The following is a 23,607-nucleotide window of genomic DNA, read 5'->3' as shown; positions in this document are numbered from 1 at the left end:
TGTATTCAGAGTTGCCAAGAACTATTTGCGCATTCTTCATATGGTTCTCAAGGAGTTTTCTATCCAATGTATCCAACATGTGCCAGTGATACAATACACAGAATATACAGTAAAGCTGCGGTTTGGAGGACGTTCGTTATCGGGACATATCAGATACTCCATTCACTGCTGTTACCACATTCATACATCAAGAAAATACAGAGTTTTGACAATGGGAGTGTGAAGAACCTTTATTCTTAATCTCATGAATGTTCTATCTTTCTAAGATAATACATTGTGGCAACACACAGCTCACTACTGGGCCAAGTGATTTTCTTTTGGCCAGTCAACAAGTGAGGTTGCTATGATCTAGCCCTCTTAATGCGTGTCGGAAGTTTTGGCGTCCCCTCGGAGAGGCTTTTTTTTGCCGTCTGTACATGCGCGCGTTTCACAGCCTTTTGTTATGACGGAGATAGAAGGCTTTTAATGAGGGTTTACATAATGGTTGTCAATTCTACCATGTTTGTAACGGAAATGGGTTTACCTTCAATTGAGTTAAAGGAGTCACGCTAACAAGTGGTTTGACTACATATATACATATATAATATATAAATTTTTTTTTATATATTTTTTTTTTCCCCACAAAAAGTAATTCTTTGTAATGACCCGATTTATAGCAGAAAAATGCATACCACTTATCATTCTTCACCTTCAGCCTTGAACACTTGCTGGATAATATGTTGTATGGGGCGCTTTTTCAAATGAGATTTTTTTTTCTTCATTTTTTTTGCTGTGAAGGCTTCAAATTCCTGCTATTATTCCCTAAAAGATACGTGGCCTTTCTTTGTTGTAAAGCAGGGGGCTAATCTGTCTCTTTATATTTTATTTCATTGTATTTGTTAGGATGATTGTGTTTGTGTTGCCAGTAACATGAGCACCCTGATGCGCATTTTTTTATCTTTATTTTACAAAGCTTAAAGGAGTTGTCCAGCTTTAAAATACTGATGGTATATCATCAGAATAGGACATCATAGGTGAGGGTTCGCTGCCCAGAACCTCTGCTGCTCAGCTGTTTGCTGGGCCAGTGCGTTTGTGCACAGATCTGATGTGTGCAGGAAGCACACAGCGCCAATCCCACTGCAGTGGACTGGGTTGGTATTGCACCTAAAGTTCTCACTGAACTGAATGGGAACTTTGCATGTAATACATCGGAACTTGGGAACCATTCTAATACGGCTCCATGTCTGTAAAGGCTCTGTTAATGGAATACATCAACTGGAACAACTGCCGGCATCATGTTATAGAGCAGGAGGAGCGGAGCAGATTGATATATAGTTTATAGGGAAAGATTCAGTTTAACTTGTGTTTTATTCATTTACCCGTTGCTCATTCTTAGCTGAACAGTCCAATGGGCGGAGCTATCAGTGATTGATGGCTATCTATGTAGGACTGTGCATACAGGGGTAGCTGTCAATCACTGATGGCTCCGCCCATTGGACTGTTCATCTCAGAATGAGCAAAGATTAAATGAATGTAATAGAAGTTCTACTGAATCTTTCCCCATAAAACTATATATCGGTCCTCTCCGCTCCTACTGCTCTATAGCATGTTGCCTGCAGATAGGACATTATGATCAAGCTGATCAATTCCCTATAAGAATATAATGTAGTGTGAACAGAGCTTACTGTCATTTTCTGCCATGTGATTGTGGAACAAACTAAATTGTATTAAAGTTGCTTTTTTTTTTTTTTTTCAATTCCAGTAATAAGTCTGATGCTGAGGGAAGCACACAAAAGAAGAAAGCTGTAAAAGTTAAGCCTGAAGGTGTTGAAGCTTCAGATTTGGACAAAACTACTGCTACTACTACTGCTACAACTACTACTCCTCCTCCTACCTCTTCCCCGCCACAAGAGGAAGAGGATGACTCTGGCGTACAGGTAATGAGATGCTGGAAATTGCTGCTAGAAATGTATAAAAATGGCCAATGAGCGTTCACTTGCCCTGTTTCCATCTCTCGATACATTATAACTAGAGATGAGCGAGCATACTCGCTAAGGACAATTGCTCGATCGAGCATTGTCCTTAGCGAACACTTCCCCGCTCGGCAGAGAAGGTTTGGCTGCCGGAGCGGGTGACGGGTGAGTTGCGGCAGTCAGCAGGGGGGAGCGGGGGTGAGAGAGGGAGAGTGAGATCTCCCCTCCATTCCTCCCCGCTCTCCCCTGCAGCTCCCCGCCGGCAGCCGAATCTTTGCTCCCGAGCGGGCAGGTACTCGCTAAGGGCAATGCTCGATCGAGCAATTGCCCGTAGCGAGTATACTTGCTCATCTCTAATTATAACCTGTTTCTCCAGAGCTTTTTTTTCCCCCAAATTTAAAAAAAATCTTTCCAGAGAAAAATATTTTTTTATTTTCTACTTAAAAAAAAAAAAAGTTGCCGTAATTAGTCACGTGCATTGATTTCAACAAGACGTTCTCTGCTGGTTATGATTACATGCAGCGAGTAAAGTTTTCGACTTGCATGACCCATTTCTATGTGTTTGAAGCAGTAGTTTTGTAATTATAGAGAAATAAACGATTGCTGCGCTGATTCTTCATTGTAATTGCTGAATTATCTGTGCATCCATGCCCAACACAGCGGTGACAATCAACAGGTGCCGTATACATTGCGAGTACAGCGCTGCATGCTAAGAATATGAACAACTTGAGTAGCATGTTTTTTTTTTTTGTTTTTTGTTTGTTTTGCTGTATGAACTTATGAGAAGGCACAATAAATTTTTATTTCCTTTTTTTAATTTTCAGAAAAGACGCTCTAGCAGACAGGTTAAGAGGAAACGTTACACTGAAGATCTGGAGTTTAAGATTTCTGATGATGAGCCTGATGATGGAGATCTCACTGGAAGATATTCTCCATCAAACACATCACAATCTGAACAGCAGGTTAGGATTTTGTTCTTTAACATTTTCATGGCCCTAAATGCAATTGAATGTCCCAGCTGTGTCTTGGCTTCGCATTTAGCAATGGTGTTTTCGGGTAAATCCAGTCTTTGCCAGATGGGCATTTTGCGCTTTTTGTGGAGTAGATAGTGCTGTATGCCTGACATTGTACACTATTGTATGAAAAGCAATAGGACAGCTCATTAAGAATCAAAAGTATTTATTTACCTAGGTTAATACTTATTGGGGCCTCCTTTAGTCCTATTGTCATCAAGATACTCTCCGTAGGATATTTTCTACGAAGGTCTGATAACTTCAGCTGGGATTTCCCTTCATTCATCCTGCAAATGTCTGACAAGTTCTCTCAAAGATGCTTTGACCCATCCACAATGGTCCAAAGAGTGTCGTCATTGGACAGTTGAGCAATGGAAGAACTTCTATGGGACCACGAATGGTGCTGACCTATTGGAGTGTGGAAGATTCCTGGGGAACACCTTTTGCCGGAGTGTGTTGTGCCAACAGTTGAGTTCGATGGAGGTTCTGTTATGGCATGGAGATGTTTTACATGGCATGGTCTCGGTCCCCTGGTTGTAGTAACAAGAACCATGAACACAGCTGTACCTTGACATTCTAGACATTAATGTGCTGCTGACAAGACAACACACTTTGTCACAAATTCATCACTATTTTATGTTGGTTCGAAGATTATGGATTTTTCAGAATTAGACTGGCCTGTACAGAGTCCAAACCCGAACCCTGTTGAACATCTTTGGAATTAACTGCAATGTCGGGTCAGGAAATATGAACCGCATTCATTTTTCTTAGAGAGAACTCAACAGATGTTTGCAGGATGAATGGAGGGAGATACCAGTTCAAGTTTTAGACGATAGTAGGAAGTATGCCATGGAGAGTATCCAATGCCATTACAGCCAAAGGGGAGGTGCCACTAAGTATCAACCATACAGTAATTAAATAAATACTACATTTGATTCTTGCTGGGGTGAACAATCCCTTTTGGTAGGAGGGTGTATATTTTGTTTTAGTGCTATTGACCTGCTCTAATCTTTAATACCTAAGATTTACACATTTTGATAGGCTATCCCATGTTCACATCCACGGTTTAACCTCAAGCCCACCTTCTCTTAGAACTTTTTCTTCACCAATCAAGGGATTGGTTCCTCTCAAAAAGACGAATAAAGATTGACTTTCCCTCTAGTCTCCTTTTTTGCTGAAACTTTTTTAATACTGACCTTAAGTACCACATGTATCCAAGCCCAAACTCTGGCCATACACCTGAGATTACTGTCCGTGAGATCCTCCTGGAAGAGGCTTATCTCTCGCAGGAACAAAGTTTACTGCACGTTGAAATCCAACCTGCCCCATCGTTGTGCCATGATGAAGAACCTATGGGTTTGTGATGCATAAATGTTGCACTGCTTCTGGAACCAAGTATCATGGACGTTTAATGCCATGTCAACAAAGAAGTATTAGGGTATTCAGATGTGAGAGATTCTTCCATCATTTGAGCCAAAATTTATGTTCAGCCGCTTCAATCTTGCGTGCGTGACCAGCTTGAGATGTTAGGTGTAAGTCATTAATGAAAGGGGCTACATGCCTTTGTGTAGGCAAGTAAATGTTGATAACCTGCTAGTTTTCAAGAGCAGGTATCTACCATGGCAGAAGCTAAGGCATCTGAGAATCAAAGTGTTCTCTGAACCATCACAAGCCATTACAGTCTTCTCTTTCCTGATGTAGAATTGCTCCCAGAGACTGAGTCAGCAGAAAATTGCCTTAATAGAAAGCCGATTCTACGACGGCTGGACTCTACTAACTAGCCAAGTGCTGCTTTAATGTCGGATTCATTCCTTTTTTCCTCCCTTTTTGCTATCATGAAAATGTCTTATTAATATAAGTGCTGTTATCTTGTCAGCCTCCCTTAAGGTTGAATACTTGGTATTTCAGGAAGGGCAAATATATAACAAAAATTGCATGTTTAGGGGTTGTTCACATCCTGTAAAGACGATACGTTTGGTTTGAACACCGGAAAACTGTATTCAAATGTATCCCGTGACAAAGTCATTCACTTCAGGGAAAAAACTCTTTGGCCTGGTTTCCATTTGTTCGCGATTTACTGGCCTTGACAGGGTTTAAAATGCAAAAAATTCAGGGCATTCCTGGGGTCTTCATGATCTTGTTGCGGGGGGAGGGGCCAATTGGGAAACAGAATCTTCAAACATAGGCTGGATAGGCCTCTTTTTTGGGATGATTTAGTGAATCCTGCACGGAGTTGGACCCGATGACCCTGAAGGTCCCTTCCAACTGTATGACTCTATGTATCAGGCCATTTAAATGCAGCTGTCAATATCTACAGCAGCATCTACATGGTTAAATTATGATCCTGGGTGTTGGTTGTCAAAGACCGTTGACACCCGCTGTGTCGAGGGATACAGTTTATTCAGAATTCCAAGCTTGCCATGCCGGTGGATTATTCTGCAAAAATTTTGCAAACATGGTTGTACCCCGCAAACTATGTAATTTAACTCCTTAATGCTCCAGGACGTAAATTTACGTCATGGAGGCTTGGCGTATGTATGGAGGGAGATCAAGGGTTGATCCCGCTCCGTACAGTGTGGTTGTCGACTGTTTCTTACATCCGATCAGCACTGCCGCTGAGAGCAGTTATTAACTCTTTAAATGCTGCTGTCAATGTTGACATCGGCATTTAAGTGTCCTGATTGATGGGCCCCTGCGATGAGATTGCAAAACATCAAAGCGACTCATTATTTACCCCGCACGGTAAATGCCAGCAGGAATTTTAAAAAAAAAAAGCCAGAACTGTGCTCCAAGAAAAAATTTGATAAAAGTGACCAAAAAGTCATATGTACTCCAAAATGATACCAATCGAAACTACAGGGCGGCTCGTAAAAAATGAGCCCTCACATAACTATGCTCAATGGAAAAATAAAGCTATGGCAGAAAGGAAATTTATTTTTTTTTCCAATGAGATTATATTTTAGTAGTACAGCAAAAAAAAACTATAGAAATTTGATATAGTAGTTATTCTAAACTGACTCCTAGAATAAAGTTAGCATGCTGCAGTGTGTACACCATAGAAACAAGACCCCTCAAAGATGGTAGAATTTAGTTTTTTCCCATATCACTGCACTTTTTAAAAAGTTTTTCAGTACATTATATGGTACATTAAATAGTTTGCAGAGTGAAATCCGCAATGAATCTGCAGAAAAGCCTGCGGCCGATGTAACTCATGCGGAATGGTGGCCAAATCCATAACAGGAAAATCTGCCTGTGTGGCCGTCCTCTAAAAGTTCCCAAATGTTTATCACGTCAATCTTTCCCCTCCTATTAATTTAGTACAGTACTTTTACAAGAATCTCTACTTGGGTCTCCATGTCTTTAGTTGTAATCAGCTTAAGAGTTGATTGAGATCTGCTAATAGCCTTTCATATAGTTGCCAATTACCTCTCAGACTCGAGAACAGCACGTACCTCACCCTGCGCATCAAAGCTTTTAAGTTAATGTCACAAATGCCTAAACTAATCGTTACTAGTTCATTACTGATGACGATATGTCTTCTGGTCACTCTGGTATAGATTCCCATGACAAGTTGTCAACAGTGACCATCCTGTTCCATCTCTGAAGACGTCTGGCTTTATATTGCTTAAAATGAACATCACTTGTCACCAGGTGCAATGATGAAGGGCCGGCACTTGTCGCGCCACCTGTCGGGCTCCGCTACTGGCTGTCATGGCTGGTAACTGGATCCAGTGCTAGTTCTTTATGCGCAGCCAACATTAGGGTTATGTAGGTCCAATGCCAACTGGTTTGTTTTTATATGGCAGTTTCTCAATATGGAGCGCTTGTTTCCAACAACTCATTTAGCATTTCTCTCGTGTTAGGAGTCTCAAGACGCAGAAGGACCTGTTGTCGAAAAAATAATGAGCAGTCGTCTTGCAAAGAAGCAGGTAAGTCTGTCTTGAATTCGATGAGTTCCCATTTTCGTTGTTCTTGTCTGAAGGTATAGAAATAAGGTGATTAAGCACAAAAAGGAGAACAAAATTAGATAACTATGACTGTCTATAGTTGTGGTTTGCCATGTTTTAACCCTCTAGTCTCTAGAAATGTCTGATAAGTAGTCAGAAGTGATTAGAATAGGTCTCCGTTCTGTAGCATAAGAAGTTATCTTTAATGGGATTCTTTGAGTAATGTTTAGGAACATCAAGCCTTTCCCAGATTTATAGGAAAATGTATTTTCAGCAGGAAATGATGAGGATTTTCCTAGAAGTGGAGAGGGAGGAGGTTCTCCTGGGCAGATGGGAATTAATCAACTGCATGGATAGTACAGCAACAAGCCTCTTATTATTGTTCCTTTCCATACTGCTCATTGTTTTCTTTAACAACATTTTAATGTGCAGTTTTTAAGTAATGCGATTTCTTAAAGTTTTGTAGGCTTCTTTTGTAAGTTCTGCTGCCAAGTATGGGGCACTGCCAAGCTATAGCTGTGCAGTACACTAGGCCAGATGCTGCCAAGGCCTCATATTAATACTTCATACAAGGTGCAGGAGGGGGTTTTGTGCTATCTAGAAGCATTAGGCTATATTCACTTCTGCATTTTTTTTTATTTTTTTTTTAGCCGAAGCTAGGAGTTAATTAAAAAAGAAGGAACATTTTATAAGGAAGACTTTTTTTTCTTTCTTTTGGAGCCTCTCCTGTGTTTAGTTCTGAAAACTGCCTAGGAAAGTGCATGTGTGGATCCAGCCTTAGGCCTCATGTCCACGGCTAAAATAACATTTAAATTCCGGAGCGGATCACCCGCACGCGTGATCTGCGCCCCATAGGGATGCATTGGACACCCGCAGGTAATTAAATACCTGTGGATTTCATTTTCCCCTGAGGCGCGGATTGCGTCTGTGGGAAAACACCTACAGCATGCTCCATTTTAGTGCAGGTCTCCTGCGGGGATGGTTCCCGCAGGCTTCTATTGAAGCCTATGGAAGCTGTCCGGATACTTGGCACACCCGTAGCTGAATTTCTGCTCTCCAGTGCAGGAGAGCAGCAGTTAAAAAAAAAAAAAATAGTGCACATCCGCCGGGCAGAAGAAAGAAGATCCGGCCGCGACGGAGGGCAGATTCGCAGCATCCGGACAGGTAAGTAATTCTTCTTTTTAGGCCTCATGTCCGTGGGAAAGAAGGGACCCGCTGCGGGATTCTGCATGAAGAATCCGCGGCGCGCCTGATTTTCCCCGTGGACATGAGGCCTTAAAGGGAACCTGTCAGATTGAACATGGTGTCTGATCTGCAGGAGGAGCTGAGCAGATTGATATATTGTTTTGTGGGAAAAGATTCTGGGCTTAGAGGTCCAGCGGGCGGTCCCATAAGTGATCGACAGCCCTCCATGTATGACTGTGCCTACAGAGAACTTGTGGAATCTGGAAATAACTTCAAATGTTGGAGTCCTTAAATTAGCCACACTTTTCTCGTATGACAGCCTTACATACTCTTGGCATGTTGTGGTTTAAAAGGGCTTTCTGAGCTCAACTTCTCTAAAATCAGGTCCCAGTGTGTAAAAATAACAAACCAGGTCATACCTTACTCTTCTCGCTCCCTCCCATGTTGGTGGCTCTGGGTCTACTTGATGGATTGCTTATAGACGGCAGCAGCCTGTGTATGGGACGCAGGAAGAGTCAAACTGACCCTTGCTTTGCTGGGGAAATCAGAGGAATGAGTGTGTGTGAAGCGGCACTCCCCAGTCTCCGTCACCTAAACTCTCAACACCATAACTTAGTTTATGGTGCTTATATCTGCCGATAGGTTCCCTGAAGAAAAAAAACCTTTAAGGCTGCATTCACATCCGTGTTACGACCTTCGTCACAATTTCGTATCTCTGTTCCTTTCTTGGAGCAGAAAAAACGAATTAAACATTTCCATTTTTTCCCCATTGCTTTCAATGGGGTATCCAAAATTAAATGGATTGCCGTCAGTGTGCTCCCATTCAGTCTTGTTTTCTTTAACCGGAGCTAATAGCACAGTCTGCAGCACTATTTGTACCGGACTACACTAATGCAGGTGTGAATGGGCCTTATGGTAAGCTTTCCATGTGGGATACAGTTCCATCTTGATGTTCTCCTTGGAAAACCTCCCAGATATGTTTTTGACTAGTGCTTTGCGGTTTAAAACATGGCTGTTTCGACTCTTCTGGGGGGTTTTCTATTTATGTAGGTTAACTGAGAGGAGACTATTAAAGTCACTGTGAAGGTAGCTCCCGTAACTCTATGAACTCTCAGGTGACCATACTAAGATATACATGCTTGATGCCCGTGGTGATTGGTCCTACCCACAGATTGTCTTGCATATGTATTGAGGAGAAGTAAAGTGCATTTTATGGCATTTGCCAAGATGTTTTGAATGCAGTTGGACTTGTATAGTATTGTGTTTTCCACACGTTGTAGTTTTTGTTGCTTGTGCCAATGCTGCAACTTCAACATATACTCTGTGTCCTACCACCTTAAATAAAAAAAAAAAGTAGGGGGTGGAAAGCTTACTGCGCATGACTTGTTATATTTACTATAATCTGCGCCAGAAACTGGCATAGGTTGTGCTGCCAAATCAAACAAATGTATTAAGAGGCGGAAGCTTCTTAATACATTTGTCACTCATTGCCGGGCAATGCCTTACTGAGACCGGCATGTGAAACGCTGGTCTAAGTAAATAATCCGCATTGTCTTTGATTGTATGGCATAAAAATCCAGCACCTTCCTAAAATAAAAAATGTAACCCATAAAACCAGTCAGATGGCACATATAACCTGCGTTTGTAACCCTACTGCTCTTATCGTGGCCATCTGACTGTTCATATGGATTAAGGAAGGTGCTGGATTTTTATGCTATACAATTGGAATTGTTCCTGACCTAGCAGTCCGCTGGGCATCCTTGCAGTTGTAAAGCGTTGATGGCCTTTCCTTGTCTGTAATACCAAGCCTGGCCACTACAATGGGAACGGCGCTGTCTGCAGAAATCGGCTGAATGTACAAACGCCCTGGCCCAGCGAATAGCTGATTAGCACAGGTATTGGGTGGCAGATTTAATCTAATCTACTATTGAAGGCCTATACTAAGGCTACGCCATCAATCGTCTACAACTGGACAACCCCTTTTAAGGGATGTGTTGTTTTTTTTGTTGGCTGTGGCATTTTTGTTTTAATACTGGGTATAATCGTGTAGCAGATTAAAGTGCTTTTCCTGGACTAAGATATTGATGACCTGCCCTCCGTATAGGTGATCAATATCTTATCTGTGTGTGTGTGTGTGTGTGTGTGGGGGGGGGGGGTTCTGCTGTTTGGGTGAGCACTTTGGCCACTCCACAGCATTTTGGGCCCGTCATTGCAGCTGTGCCTGGTATAACGGCTCAGTCCCGTTCATTTGAAAGGGACCAAGCTGCTCTCAGGCCATGCAATTTATGACTGTGACATAGGCATGAGACTAGGCTGAGCACTGTGACGTCTTCAATCAGCTGATTGATGGGGTCCCAAGTAGCAGACCCCCAGCGATCTGATATACATCACCTATTTGGAGGGTAAGTTATCAATATCTTAGTCCTTGAAAACCTCCTTTAAAGGAGATGTCCCGAGGCAGCAAGTGGGGTTATACACTTCTGTATGGCCATAATAATGCACTTTGTAATATACATTGTGCATTAATTATGAGCCATACAGAAGTTATAAAAAGTTTTTTACTTACCTGCTCCGTTGCTAGCGTCCTGGTCTCCATGGTGCCGACTAATTTTTGGCCTCCGATGGCCAAATTAGCCGCGCTTGCGCAGTCCGGGTCTTCTGCTGTTCTCTATGGGGCTCCGTGTAGCTCCGTGTAGCTCCGCCCCGTCACGTGCCGATTCCAGCCAATCAGGAGGCTGGAATCGGCAGTGGACCGCACAGAAGAGCTGCGGTCCACGGAGGAAGAGGCCATCTTCAGCGGTGAGTAGAGAAGTCACCGGAGCGCCGGGATTCAGGTAAGCGCTGTGCGGGTGGTTTTTTTAACCCCTGCATCGGGGTTGTCTCGCGCCGAACGGGGGGGGGGTTTAAAAAAAAAAAAACCCGTTTCGGCGCGGGACATCTCCTTTAAATCAATAGTGCTGCTAATGGAAACAATCCTCAACAGGGTTTTCTGTACATTAAAAACCTCCCGTTGTGTAAATGTATGCTAGTGAATCCTCTTATGTCTATTAGCCTTGAATTCTATTGTTGCACTTTACAAATGAGGCATTTCCCATGATATTCGTTACGCTACACTAGTTATATCAATATCCCAGAGTGTTCATACTCCGTTTATTTTAATTGTGATGGTAAATTGCCGAATTACTATATATAATACAGCGGTGTAATAAGTCTATCCAGTGTGTTTTTTGAACTTCACAATGCGGTCGTTTACAAGTTACATGTACACGTTTGAGAGGTTGCCTGGTTTAACCTTAGTAGCACTCGGGAGGCAAATCCCAACTATCCATTTTAGTCTTTCACGGGCTGCGTTTGCAGCGATGGGGAGAATCAACTGTAAAATTCAGTTTAGTCTTGCTGTTGAGCCATGACTCTTTCTAATATACGCAGGCTGACAGCATCTTTCCAGGAATTTTCTTACTCGCGTACACATTGGATTCATTCATCTCTAGTTAAAAAAACGGCTCGGGAGAAAGTGCAGACTCAGTCCTTCAACATCTCCTTAAATGAATGTCTTAACTGGTATCTTAACTGCCGTGGTGAGAGCTTTGTATCAAATCCGACTCAATCATGCACTCGCTGATGTCTTAAGTGCGAACACGAAAGCAATATAAATTGTAGACCACAAGCGTTTTGTAGTCCGTGGTTAGCTTCCTCTCAACACACAAGCACACACCCTGTAGAAGCCAATTGTAAAAATGCAGTAAGACTGTCTTCAGCCAGCCAAAAATAATACATTTGGCATTAGGGAGTGCAGTTGCTAATTGGCTGCTGCCTGAGAAAATGGTACGCTTGGCGTCTACTTAATGCTGTGGGTTTGGCAGCCAGCCAGGTACAGGGTCAGGCTGTTGTGAATGAAAACGGCGTGTGGTGAGGGAGGAGTTAAAAATGATTCACGTCTCAGATATGACAATGCAGAATTGGACAGCTGTGTTTTCACCAGAAACATTTGCTTCTTATTTCGAAGGATTTAATGGGTAATATCTGACCGGACTGTATACGCCATGTGATAAACATTACGCCGTCTGAACAGAAAGTCTCTGCCATCCAGACTACTACAAATAGTTTTATCCCAGCAGACAGACGGATGACTTGCAGCCTGCATTCCACATTACACACTCTCCTGCATCTTCCCGATGCTAAAGAATGTCCCTTTTCACAAATATTCTCTCTTCTAGCTGGAGTCTGGGGAAGACGTGGAAGTTGAAGAATTTTACGTGAAGTATAAGAACTTGTGAGTAAATGATACAATGTATCTTTGTGGTGTTTGATTCATGGTCTTGATGATTTTTTTTTACAGATGTATCTAAACAAAAGTTTGACAACAGAGAGGAAACTTTCCAATAGATCACCAATGATGAATCTATTCCACTATAAAAGGGGGGAAAGAAAGAAACATTACTTGAAGGACAATTCCCTGATATCCAGTTATGGGAATGATACATTGATCCTGGGAATCTGCCAGCAGAGAACAGGCAGTGAAGGTGCCCATACACCTTCAGTAGCTGTCAACCGAATGTTGGTTCGGCCCACAGCTATTTCTCCTGCCCTCCTTCCCATGCATGCATTTTCCTGAGACAGTCATCAAATATGCCGCTTATCTCCAGGAAAAACAAAAGGATCAAGTGTTGAAATTCAATGTACCTGATCCTTTCCTTGACATCTGTCGGGAGAAAGAAACATCCGACAGTCGGCTAGGCCTGCCAAAATTGGTTCAGCTGAAATTGGTGCATTCAGGCGATGTTTGCCTAATGTATACAGGAGCGTCAGAGTAAGTGCATACATTGCAGAACGATTCCGCCAATCGATACGCATCAAAATCTGCATGCGATATTTGACATGCATCGCAATGACACAGTGAAAATCTGACACCTTTTCTTGCCTTGATTTGGATTTCTTCCACTGTTAGTGAATGGGGCTTGTTAAATCCACATCTATTAACGTTGTACTGTAGTTTATTGTGGAGTTTCTCTGTGCATTCCGCAGCTGGAATTCCACAACAAATCTACGAAGACCCCCTAAAACTAGTAGTATAGGCAGCAACGGATCCTGGGCAAAGGCAGAATATTTTGAAACGTCTCATCTACTGTATGTCACTAAAATATTTTCATTGCTCCCAGGAGCCATACCTAGAGCAAGAATGAAGGTGAACCTTCACTTTAATGGGTATTATGGTAATTACATTGGTTTTATGTAAATAAAACTTTGATTTTATAATGAAGAGTTCTGAAAGTGTTGAATAGACTTTAAGGGAGTCTGACAGCATCATTTTGCAGCACAAGCTAGTGACAGTGATTAGTGAGATGTCTGCTGCATGCATCTGGGTAGTAGTTTGGGAAAAACTTGCATATTATTAGTAGCAGCCTGACACAAGACTACAAGAACTAGTCCTTGATTTTCATGAGTTGCAGGCTAGCGACACCTACTCCACTCTCCCACCAAGGATTGAGTACTGTCTCTCCATGCACAGTAATAATCACACCGCTGTCAATCAGTGGGTGAAGCTAGCTGCAGTTAATGAATATCAAGGACTACTTCTTGTAGTCCGCTGAGTCTGGCTGCTACTAGTAAAAGACAGATTCCCTTTAATATACATTTTTCTCTATGGCTTGCAGTGGTTTACATACAGGCGTAGTACTATATGCAGCATAGCGGTGGATACAAATGTAACTAGACAAGGTCATCCTCTGCCAGCTAAAAATCAATGCATCTTATTTATTTTATTCACTAAAACTTTGTAACAAACTCTGATGAAAGTTTGGGCATCTGTGCTGCTGATGTGTGGCTCACAGAGGACTGTCTACACTGGGTGCAGTTGTAGCCAACTGTCAGTATGACCTCCCATGGAGGTTGTCACCACTTTAGTGTAAACAAAAGAGTTCACTGATGGCAAGCAGACAGCTTGAAACACGTCAGCGAATTGAAACAAGGTATATCGGAGAGTTAAAACAGAACATCCCCTTAAATATACAAAAGCTGGATAAGTGGAATTTGTCCAAAGTCATTGTATTCCATTTCGGTCTTATTTCTTGTCTACGTTGCCAATCCGTTCATATACCGTCTTACCGCCCTGTCCATGACTGAAGCCTCTTCTCTCTGTAGTTCATATTTGCACTGCCAATGGGCCACTGTGGAGGAGCTTGAGAAAGACAAGAGGATTCATCAGAAAATCAAGCGTTTTCGAGCCAAGCAAGGCCAGAACAAGTTCCTCTCGGAGGTAAGAGATGTGGTTGGTGTAGAGGTGTGTGTGTATAGGTTTGCAACAACGAAACCTCAAAAGGATGTGATGCAATGAAACGAAGGTGTCAGCTTGTAAGCAAACGGGAAGTAGGTTGGTTTTCTGTTAGGATGGATGTAGAGTGAATTCTGCAGCATGAATAATTCTGGGATGCCCTGACCCCTTGATTGACAGCTCTCGCCCCCAAGAAAGATTGTTGCCGTTTGCCCATAATTTGTAAATGGTTTACAATTGAACCCTAACCCCGAGGAATAATACGGGGCTTCTCTGTAATTATTTCCTGTGAGCAGGTGTTTAAGAAACCGCCGTTATCGCATTAGATTCCTATTTATTTGCAGTCTACACTGAATGTTTGGAAGAAAATCAATGCTCGTCTGATCGATCTCGTTTGATTTCAGTGCTCTTAAGGCTGAATTATTTCCCACTGCACCTCCTTAAAGGGCTTAGCCTGTTTCTTTGTAACGTTCCACAACCAAATGCATCGTAGTCTCATGTTTTGTTGTCATTTTAGTTATGAATAGAGAAAAATGACCTAATTCTCTATCTGGATTTGGATGGTAAGAGCTTGTTGGGTGGCTGGCGACTACATTTTAGGAAGAGCACAACTATTCCATTGGACTGCTTTCTTGAAGAATTGCGGATGCATTATTTGCTCTGTATTCGCTTTGTACAACTCCAATATAACCTTTTAAGTACTGAGTATTATTTGGAATTCTGATATCGGTCCATCTTTGGCATCTCGATTTCTTTGGAGATCATTGCCATGTATACGTAATGATGGCTATTAGCCTAGCCTAATATACTTTTATTCCTCGGTCATAGGTATAGAATCTTTAATTCATTATCATTTGCTGATAATTCCATTTGTATTTGTCCTACAAGTGTTGGCGAACATAAGGGGTTAATATGGGCGTTGATATGAGCCGGAGCCAGTCATGCATATTCTGGTCATATCTCTCCAAGAGCTAATTATGCAGAGGATTGTGGCTGTCCTTCTCAGATTTGGACAATTACCCACATGGGAGTAAGCTTCTGATCACCAATTTAATTTCACTTAGATCTATATGCAGAACTAGAGCAAGGGTCAAATGGATGAAAGTCTTCAATGTTTCCCTCTTGGTCGGCCCAAGACGTAGAATACTTATTTGTAAGGGCGACACTGTTACGTTACTGAACTTTTTCAGTAGGAGAAAAATCTAAAATTAGTCCATCGGTTTCTGTGTAGTCAGAACACCCTCAGATTCATCCTGACTAATTCATGACCTCCGGGGATTAACCACTATAAAAAATTTTTTAAAAAAATTAAAAAAAATTTCCCCCTTCCTTCTTTTAAAATATTCTTTGTTTTACAGATTATATTTTATAAGGAGATTACTTAGCAAAATGAATTCAATATGTCAGTATATGATGTGTGGATGGAGGTATTTATAGGGATTATGCCCATAATGAAAACCCTTTTATAGAAGAGTTATAAAAAATGAAAGAGGACCTGTTGACTCTTCTGATCGGTCTGTTCATTTATATGGAATTCTAGAATTTATTTAAAAAATACTCCAGATATTTTTTTAGAATTCTATGTTGCGCTGTCCCTCTGTTGTTCCTCCTGGAAATGTGTGAATGAATTGGAACATTTTTTTTAAACTCTGCTGTCAAGCACAAAAAAAAGGAACAGAATCTCAAACAACTTTTATTAACTTTTATTCCTTGGTATTAAAAGCAATGCAAAAGTTAAAAAATGGAAAATGCTGCTTAGGCATTTTGAGCCTGAGCACCTCGGCTCTTACTCCAGCTCCAAGGTAATTTTATGCTTGAAATGCATAAGAAGTGTTCTGTTTTTTATCTCACATTGCTTTTTAATACCATGGAATAAAAGTTGTTTTAGATTTAGTTTTTTAGTACGTGGGACATTTTTACAATTCTGCTGTGATTTACCAGGGACTGGCGCGGGCACTCCCTTCATTGCACCAGGCATGAGATTGCAGTTAACTGCGGTGAGCTGGTCTGTGAATGAATAAATTGACAACTGGTAACTGTAGCAGGCCACTGCTAATCAGCGCTGATGGCATGAGATTGTGTAAGGACTCTCCCAACAAGTGAAATGGTAACACCCAGGTGTCAGTATAGGTAAATATTTCCAGGAGGAATAACCAGAGTTCTAAGAAAAGATGACAACATTATCTTTTCATGAGAAATACAAGCATAGGTAAATCAGAGCTGATATATTGCCTTTAAAGGGGTTATCTCATCATTTTTTTTAACCTAGCCACATGATAGGTGATACATGATTGATCACTTGCTGGGATCCCCAGGGATCATGGACTCGGAGTCCACGCAGTAATAGAGCAGTGGTGCGCATCCACACCGCTGCTCCATTCACCCGACCATTTTTTGGGTGTGCTGTACTCCTGATCACTGGTGTTGATATCAGTCGGACCTCCAGCAGTGTGTCATTTATTGCATATACAGTAAATAGGTTAGAAATGGCTTTGGTGGGGTTGCACCAAGTTCTAAAGGTATCCCTTATCCTTAGGATAGGGGATAATTTTATGCTTGATTGGGGATCTGACCACTGGAATCTGCACCGTTCCTGAGAGTAGGAGGTCCTAAAGATATGCACTGCCCCTCCATCTTTTTTTGTTGGGATCTGTGAGGGGCCCCAGCTGTTGCTCGCCCTTCGCCCATCAGAGGGGCCCCAGCCGTAGGCCCACTGTCTGCCTTTTAGAACAGGGAGCCCCAGCTGTGTCTCACCTCCACAGCTGCTGCTCACCGTCTATCTGCCAGAACAGTCGTCCGAGCAAGAGGGGCACTAGCTGTGGCCCCCAGCACAGCCACTGCTCGCTCCCCATCTGTCAGTAGGAGGGTCCCCAGCAGTGGCTTACACTCCGTCTGTCATAGGGGGCACAGGTGTGCCCGTCCTCTACCTATAACGTCTGGAGGGGGTGAAGCTGTGGCCACCTTATGTCATAGGAGAACCTGAACCACCTCAGTGATCCAGGTATCTTCCCTGTCAGGATACTTCCCTGGGAGGAGAACCAGAATCACCTTAGTGACTGTGGCATCTCACCTGCCAGGTAAATATCTGCTCTTTGATCTTAGCCAAAAGGCCGAGATTTTAAGTGGCGATGCTGGGGATGGTCAAGCACTCATACTTGCCATTTTTTGCCGCTGTCATTGACATTACTGAAGTGGCGGTATGCATGTTCGACTTCCACTCTGTTCCTGCGGGGACCATCGGGAATGCTATTCTTGGGAACGGGGGTCCCAGCAGTCGGAGAGTTACTTTTTAGATCTCCGTACAACCTGTCAAATGCTTAATTATGACTGTAAAATAATGGCAAACCTAAACCACCCAGAAATCCAACACTTCCCTGCAGGGGATGTTAAATGTAGCACATCTATTTTTATAAACTGGCAGGAAAGTGGTTAACCCGACACCGGCACTTAAACCGCTCTCTTGCAAGCTGTAGTTTTCGAGAAACTGTGTGAGCTATAAGCCCTTTTCGATTGCTCATTAGTGAATTGTAATTTCACACTTCATTTAAAATATTCTTCAACTTTCTCCTGCTGTAAAAGGTTTCACACAGTAATTAAGAGGCCCAGTTAACAAAGTCTGAGGAGTCTCTTACCCTCACGGGGAGCAATCCTACTGAATTGTAGTATTTCAATTAGCATGTTTGAGGTGGTTGAGTCGCATTTCCATGTTTCTGTGACCCTATTGGCACAAATATGTCCTTGGCGGAGAAAGGTTTTCCCTTAGGAGCACCGTAAATAAGACTGTGATTTTACTGTTTGTCAACAGATTGAAGATGATCTGTTTAATCCCGACTATGTGGAAGTCGATCGGATACTTGACGTCTCCAACAGCACAGATGAGAAGGGAGAGGTAAGTCATTTTCGTCTTAAATGATTTTTCTTTGTGCCGTTTTAAAAATCTTCCTTTACGTTTTTGTAACTAGATTATTGTTTTATCGTTTGGGGGCCGCGCCGAGCTCAAATTACACTGCGGCTCATTAAGGGAAGTCTTATTTTTGTGCTATTTAATGCAATATACCTATGCATGTGCGTCTGAACAAGGAGTGCAGCCGTACTTTTTTTTTTTTTTCAACGGAGGCTGCCCTCTTGAAGTTCTTCCTGCGCGGTACGCAAATTAGTGGTGGACTGCTCGTTGGGCGGTCCAGCTCCGCAAGCATTCTGGCTTCTCCCACCTCTTTAACTGAAACACGCCTCATTCTTTGCTGAATGATGTCTCCAGTTCTGCCCGCTGGAGAGGTCATGCATTCCACCAAGCGTGCCCATACCGCACTGAGAGACTAGACGTATGCATGTGACATCATTCCTGTCCGAGATGGAGTCCCAGTACATGCACCTGATCCCTCAGTGCGGCGCAGGCTTGTTCGGTGGAACACATGATGCCTCGAGCAGGCAGATGTGGAGAATACATTCAGCAAAGACGGGAGTGTTTCAGTTGAAGAGGCAGGCAGACCGCTTGCAAATTTGAATAGACGCTAATTTACATATGGCGGGAAGAACTTTGGCGATATCTCAAGGTGGGAGCATCAGTTGAAAAAAAATAAAAGTACTGATGGATTCCTCGATCAGAGGCGCATGCGCAGGTATATGGAGTTATCAGGGTAAAAAAAATGACCGTTTTTCCTTTAATCTCAATATACCACCTAAACCTTAGATTTTTCGGAAATTAACAAAAAACCTAGTTTGTGATGATTATGCATTTGTGTAGGCAAATAAACTGTGCTCACTGGTACGTGCGAATACTCTGAGAGAAAGATTTAAGTTAATGAAGACTATTTGTAAACACTGGAGTAGATTTAGTATTAAGAATGGACCAGTCTTCTGCCACAGATTGCGCCAGAAAACTCGTACATGCGCTACACCACATTTGTCATGTGTTTTAGACACTTTTTTAACTAAGTCCAGAAATGGGGTGTGACTTTATAGGGTTACAGCTTTACGGGGAAAAAGGAGTGACTTAAATGTGACTTTCTTACCAAAGTGCACAATTTACGTAAAAATAAGTCATCGAATAGGTGGTATAAACTCGGAATAGACGGTCTAAACATCTGCCAGATATATTATCCAGCGTTCAGCCACTGGAATAAATCTCGGGTGCATTTTAAGACTAAAGGTCCTTCTCGACGAGCCGATTCTCGTTTGAACAAGTGAGTGTCGTCACCGCTAACTCATTCGCACGCGTTCAACTTGTGACTGCTGCCTGTTTAGACAAGCAAATGCATTATTGGCTCATTCAAACAAGAATCATTCAGTCCCAGTATTAACGAATCAGAGGGACTGAACGATTGCAGTTTAAACCGAACGAGCCAACGATGGTGGTTATGCCTGCATGAAATAAATGACATATGAAAAGTGAAGATTCTCGTTCCATCATTCGGTCATTGGCTCGCGTTTAGACCGAACGATAATTCTTCGCTTTCGCCCCCTTTTTTAAATTCAGTAATATTTTATTGAGAGTTTTAGCATTTTTTTCCAAGCATAAGCTTACGTTTCTAACCCGGCCCCACCCGCCGCCACCCTTCTCGCATTCCCAGCAATCAACATGTGTCACCATATACATCAAACATACTGGGCAATGATTATTTGTCAATACATAATGTCCTCCGATGAGTCTTTTTCTTTGATATTTTGTAGTGTCATCTCTTCTTTCAGAGAACACTTTTGCCCCTAGATTTTTTTTTTTTTTAACGAACCGTCCCATCTAAAAGCACCCTTAGTTTGGACTGTCTAATTACGGGGCGGTAATAATACTGTTCAATAGTTAGAGTACAAAACTTGTTTGCCTTATTTGTGGTTTATTGAAAGTAATTAGCTATGTTATGTTAACTATGTATTCTCTCCTGGCGGATACTGAGTCAGTAACGCCTACTTGTGCCCTACCATTTTGCAGATGGATCTGCATGCCACTTTGACAACCCAGTCTGCCAGTGTATAAGCAACATTATTAACCTCAAACTATTCTGCTTTACATGGTTTAAAGAGTAAGGGCGCCTGCAGACAGGCGGGTTGGATCCGGCGGCGAGGATTCTCGCCGCGGGACCCGACCCGAGCGCCTGCAGGGACCAGCACGTACTTGCCCGCGGCTCCGGCTATTTGTTGTGCCGGCTCGCCGGGCAGCCGGCGCATGTGCAGACCGGAGCTGGTGGGTGAGTGACATTTCTAAAACATGCCGCAGTTTGTTTGCTGCGCAAGTTTTCACGCGGCCAAACCGCAGCCGTCTGCATAGGATTGCGTTTGTTAAGGCAATCCTATGGCAGCTTCCAGAGGCGGAAATCCCACCGTGGAATTTCCGCTCGTGTGCAGGCGCCCTAAATTCTGCAGGAACACCAATCGGCCAAATTAATAATTCAGTTTTGCATGGGATTTGAGAAACTTGGCAACTTTTTTTTCAAGACCCTCCCCTTTTACATGAGCTTTGTCTGGCATTGCAGCCCAGGGCCATTCACTTAAATAGGACTGAGCTGCAATATCGGGCACTAAGCTCCTTCTAGAAGAAATCGGTCATGTCTTTGCTTCCTTTAAAAAAAAAAAAAGTTTATTAAGTTAAAGGTGCATAATTGATCCCTGGTTCTGTTACAAGCATGCCATGTTCCCAAGTCTTTTCTGCTCTTTGTCTTTTTAAATACATTACCAGCCCCATAATGTGTTTTTTCGGTGGGAAAACATAAAAAAGTAATTTTCTCCTCACCCAATCTCCTGCTGCAGTGATGGGCTGACACCAGGGACTTGTGGCTGCTGCAGCCAGTCACTGGCTCACTATGGCTGGAGGATTAGCTGCAGCCATCACATGTCCTCTTGTCAGAATGTCATCACTACTGCAACAGGTGGTGGAGAGCGGCAGGGGATTGAGTGAGGTGACATGGCTAACTCTTGCACAAGGCAGTGGGGGGAAAAGTAAAAAAATAAATAAAACAAAAAAAAAACTTGGTTGCTGCGTCACCCTGTTAAAGGGAACCTATCACCAGGTTCATGCTGCCTGAACAACAGGCAGCATGAACCTAGGACAGGTACGACCATTTCCCCTATATAGGTGGTGGTCTGAACACAGCGACATTTCAGAACAAACACACTTTGAAGTTTGACTCAGAACAGAGCTCCGAGTCAGAGCGGGCCGTGCTGGCTTCTCCCTGCCTGTAGCATGTTGACTGTCAGCTTGCTCCTATTTTCTGTATGTTGAGAGAGCTGTCAGTCTACATGATACGGGCAGGCAGAGGCCGGCACGGCCCGCCACTTTGACTCCATTCTGAGGCAGACTTCAAAGTGTGTCTAATAAAATTTGCACCTACGCGGGAGCAAGGAGCATACCCGCCCTGGGTTCATGCTACCAATGGATCGGACAGCATGGACCTGATGACGGGTTCCCTTAACTTTTATACAACTCTTAACTAATGACTGTAATGCCATAGCTTAGTGGGTTGAAGAACAGGGTTTCAAGTTGTTACTACTTTTCCCCATCAGCAGTAACCTCTATTATGTCTGGGGTGAGCGGTCACCCTGAACTTTGCTGTGTATGTCAGTGTTTTTATAGAAACTTCCAGCCACCGCAAAGCAATCTAAGCTGCTATTGTAGCACACATAAAATCCAAGTAGTGGTTTATTACCGTTCCTTTGGAAATAGAGCTGTCCAAAAAAAGCAGAGAAAAGAGCTGTCTATTTCTTTTTCTAATAAGGGCTACAATTGTCATGTAAATGATTTTTTTCCTCTTTCTGCTTTAACAATCCTTCTGTCTCCTGAAGCCGATGACTCATTACTTGGTGAAGTGGTGCTCCCTTCCATATGAGGACAGTACATGGGAACTGAAGCAGGACTTGGATCCAGCAAAGATTGAAGAATTTGAGAAACTCCAGAGCAGGGAGCCAGAAACAGAACGCGTGGTAAGAATTGGCACAGCAGACTAGTGTTTTTATTTGAAAATAGCTCAGTTATGTGGTCTTTCGGAAAACCACTAATGGGATTTACTGCATTTGAAACAGGAGCGACCTCCTGCCGACGAGTGGAAGAAATCGGAGAGTTCCAGGGAGTATAAAAACAATAACAGTCTCAGGGAATACCAGTTGGAGGGAGTGAACTGGCTGCTGTTCAATTGGTACAACACGTAAGTATTTTTCCCACTCTCCTAGCGGTAGCTTTACTAAACTTTAATGGCTTTGTTTCATGGCACAGTTTAACCTTACAGATTTTATTGGCATGTCAGGACTAGAGTTTATACTCTATAAAAAAAAAATGTGGAAAACCATATTTTACTGCGCTCAGATCTTTTATAAGCTCCGGCTTTTCTGCAAATGCTGGAAAATGTTTAGACGCAGCATTATTCTGATCTTACCGTTTTAACCCCTTCTGAGAAGATCTCTTCAAGGATCCTTCACAAATAAAAAAAACCACACACTAATCAGCGGAGCACAAAGGCAGCTGCACATCCAAACTTGTCAGGAATCCCCCACCCTGTAAATAGGCATTAGATGGGAATGTACTGCTGCATACAGAAACACTGAATCATAGCAACACTACATCATTGCTGCTTTTACTCATACGTTACATCTACTCCATTCCAGCTGCTGAAGGATGAGGCATACTTTCCAAGCTGGAAGGAAAGTTTACACACTCCTACTGTACAGTCATAAACCGGGCCGTAATATACGTGCGATGGGTGACTGCTTTCTGGAGACACGTCCTTTTTTTAATTTGCTTTTGCATATTTCCGTTCGATGCTTTGCATTTAATTCATATTGGATACGTTTCTGAGCATCATGGGAAATCCAGCTGGAGTGCTACAATTTGGTGAATAGCCCAAGCAACAAAATTTATTTTATGCTTTCAATTATGCGGCGCTAATATGAACACAAATGTCACATTTTATAGGGTTTTCTGAAGCTGTGCCCAAAATTATTACGCAGGATGGCAAGCTATAGGGAACTGGGTGCCAGAATATCCTGCATATAAGAGTACAACTGCCTGCACTATCCCCAGCTATATAAGCATTGACACAAAATGTGATGCAAATATTTACTTTTGTAAGAAAATGCTATATATTTAAAATGTATTGGAGTTGAGATTCATTCGCTGCTGTTTGCACCCAGTTTGAGTTCTATCAATTCAGTTTTTCATGTAGGTTATCCTATTTTTCTGCTGTTTGCAATCCACTTACAGGTGGGCTGGGTCGTAAGTCAGTCATTCTGCACTCGCCAGGATTTCCTCTCCCACA

The 23,607-nt window shown here is 42.6% G+C and overlaps 1 protein-coding gene across 2 annotated transcripts in view; it reads left to right on the top strand.

The window, feature by feature from the left end:
- The window catches only part of CHD7 (chromodomain helicase DNA binding protein 7), a 148,295-nt gene that overhangs the window by 86,021 nt on the left and 38,667 nt on the right, over positions 1 to 23,607 (top strand). For both annotated transcript variants that reach the window (XM_066578291.1, XM_066578290.1), the window contains exons 4-11: positions 1,742 to 1,916; positions 2,777 to 2,914; positions 6,829 to 6,894; positions 12,315 to 12,370; positions 14,239 to 14,353; positions 18,174 to 18,257; positions 22,142 to 22,279; positions 22,379 to 22,500. In XM_066578291.1, the coding sequence (XP_066434388.1) occupies positions 1,742 to 1,916; positions 2,777 to 2,914; positions 6,829 to 6,894; positions 12,315 to 12,370; positions 14,239 to 14,353; positions 18,174 to 18,257; positions 22,142 to 22,279; positions 22,379 to 22,500 (894 nt within the window). The remainder of the gene's footprint in view (positions 1 to 1,741; positions 1,917 to 2,776; positions 2,915 to 6,828; positions 6,895 to 12,314; positions 12,371 to 14,238; positions 14,354 to 18,173; positions 18,258 to 22,141; positions 22,280 to 22,378; positions 22,501 to 23,607) is intronic.

The sequence above is a fragment of the Eleutherodactylus coqui genome, chromosome 9 (assembly GCF_035609145.1).
Source record: "Eleutherodactylus coqui strain aEleCoq1 chromosome 9, aEleCoq1.hap1, whole genome shotgun sequence".
Lineage (NCBI taxonomy): Eukaryota > Metazoa > Chordata > Amphibia > Anura > Eleutherodactylidae > Eleutherodactylus > Eleutherodactylus coqui.
Note: the sequence above shows the minus strand (reverse complement) of the source record. Positions and strands in the feature narration are given on the sequence as shown.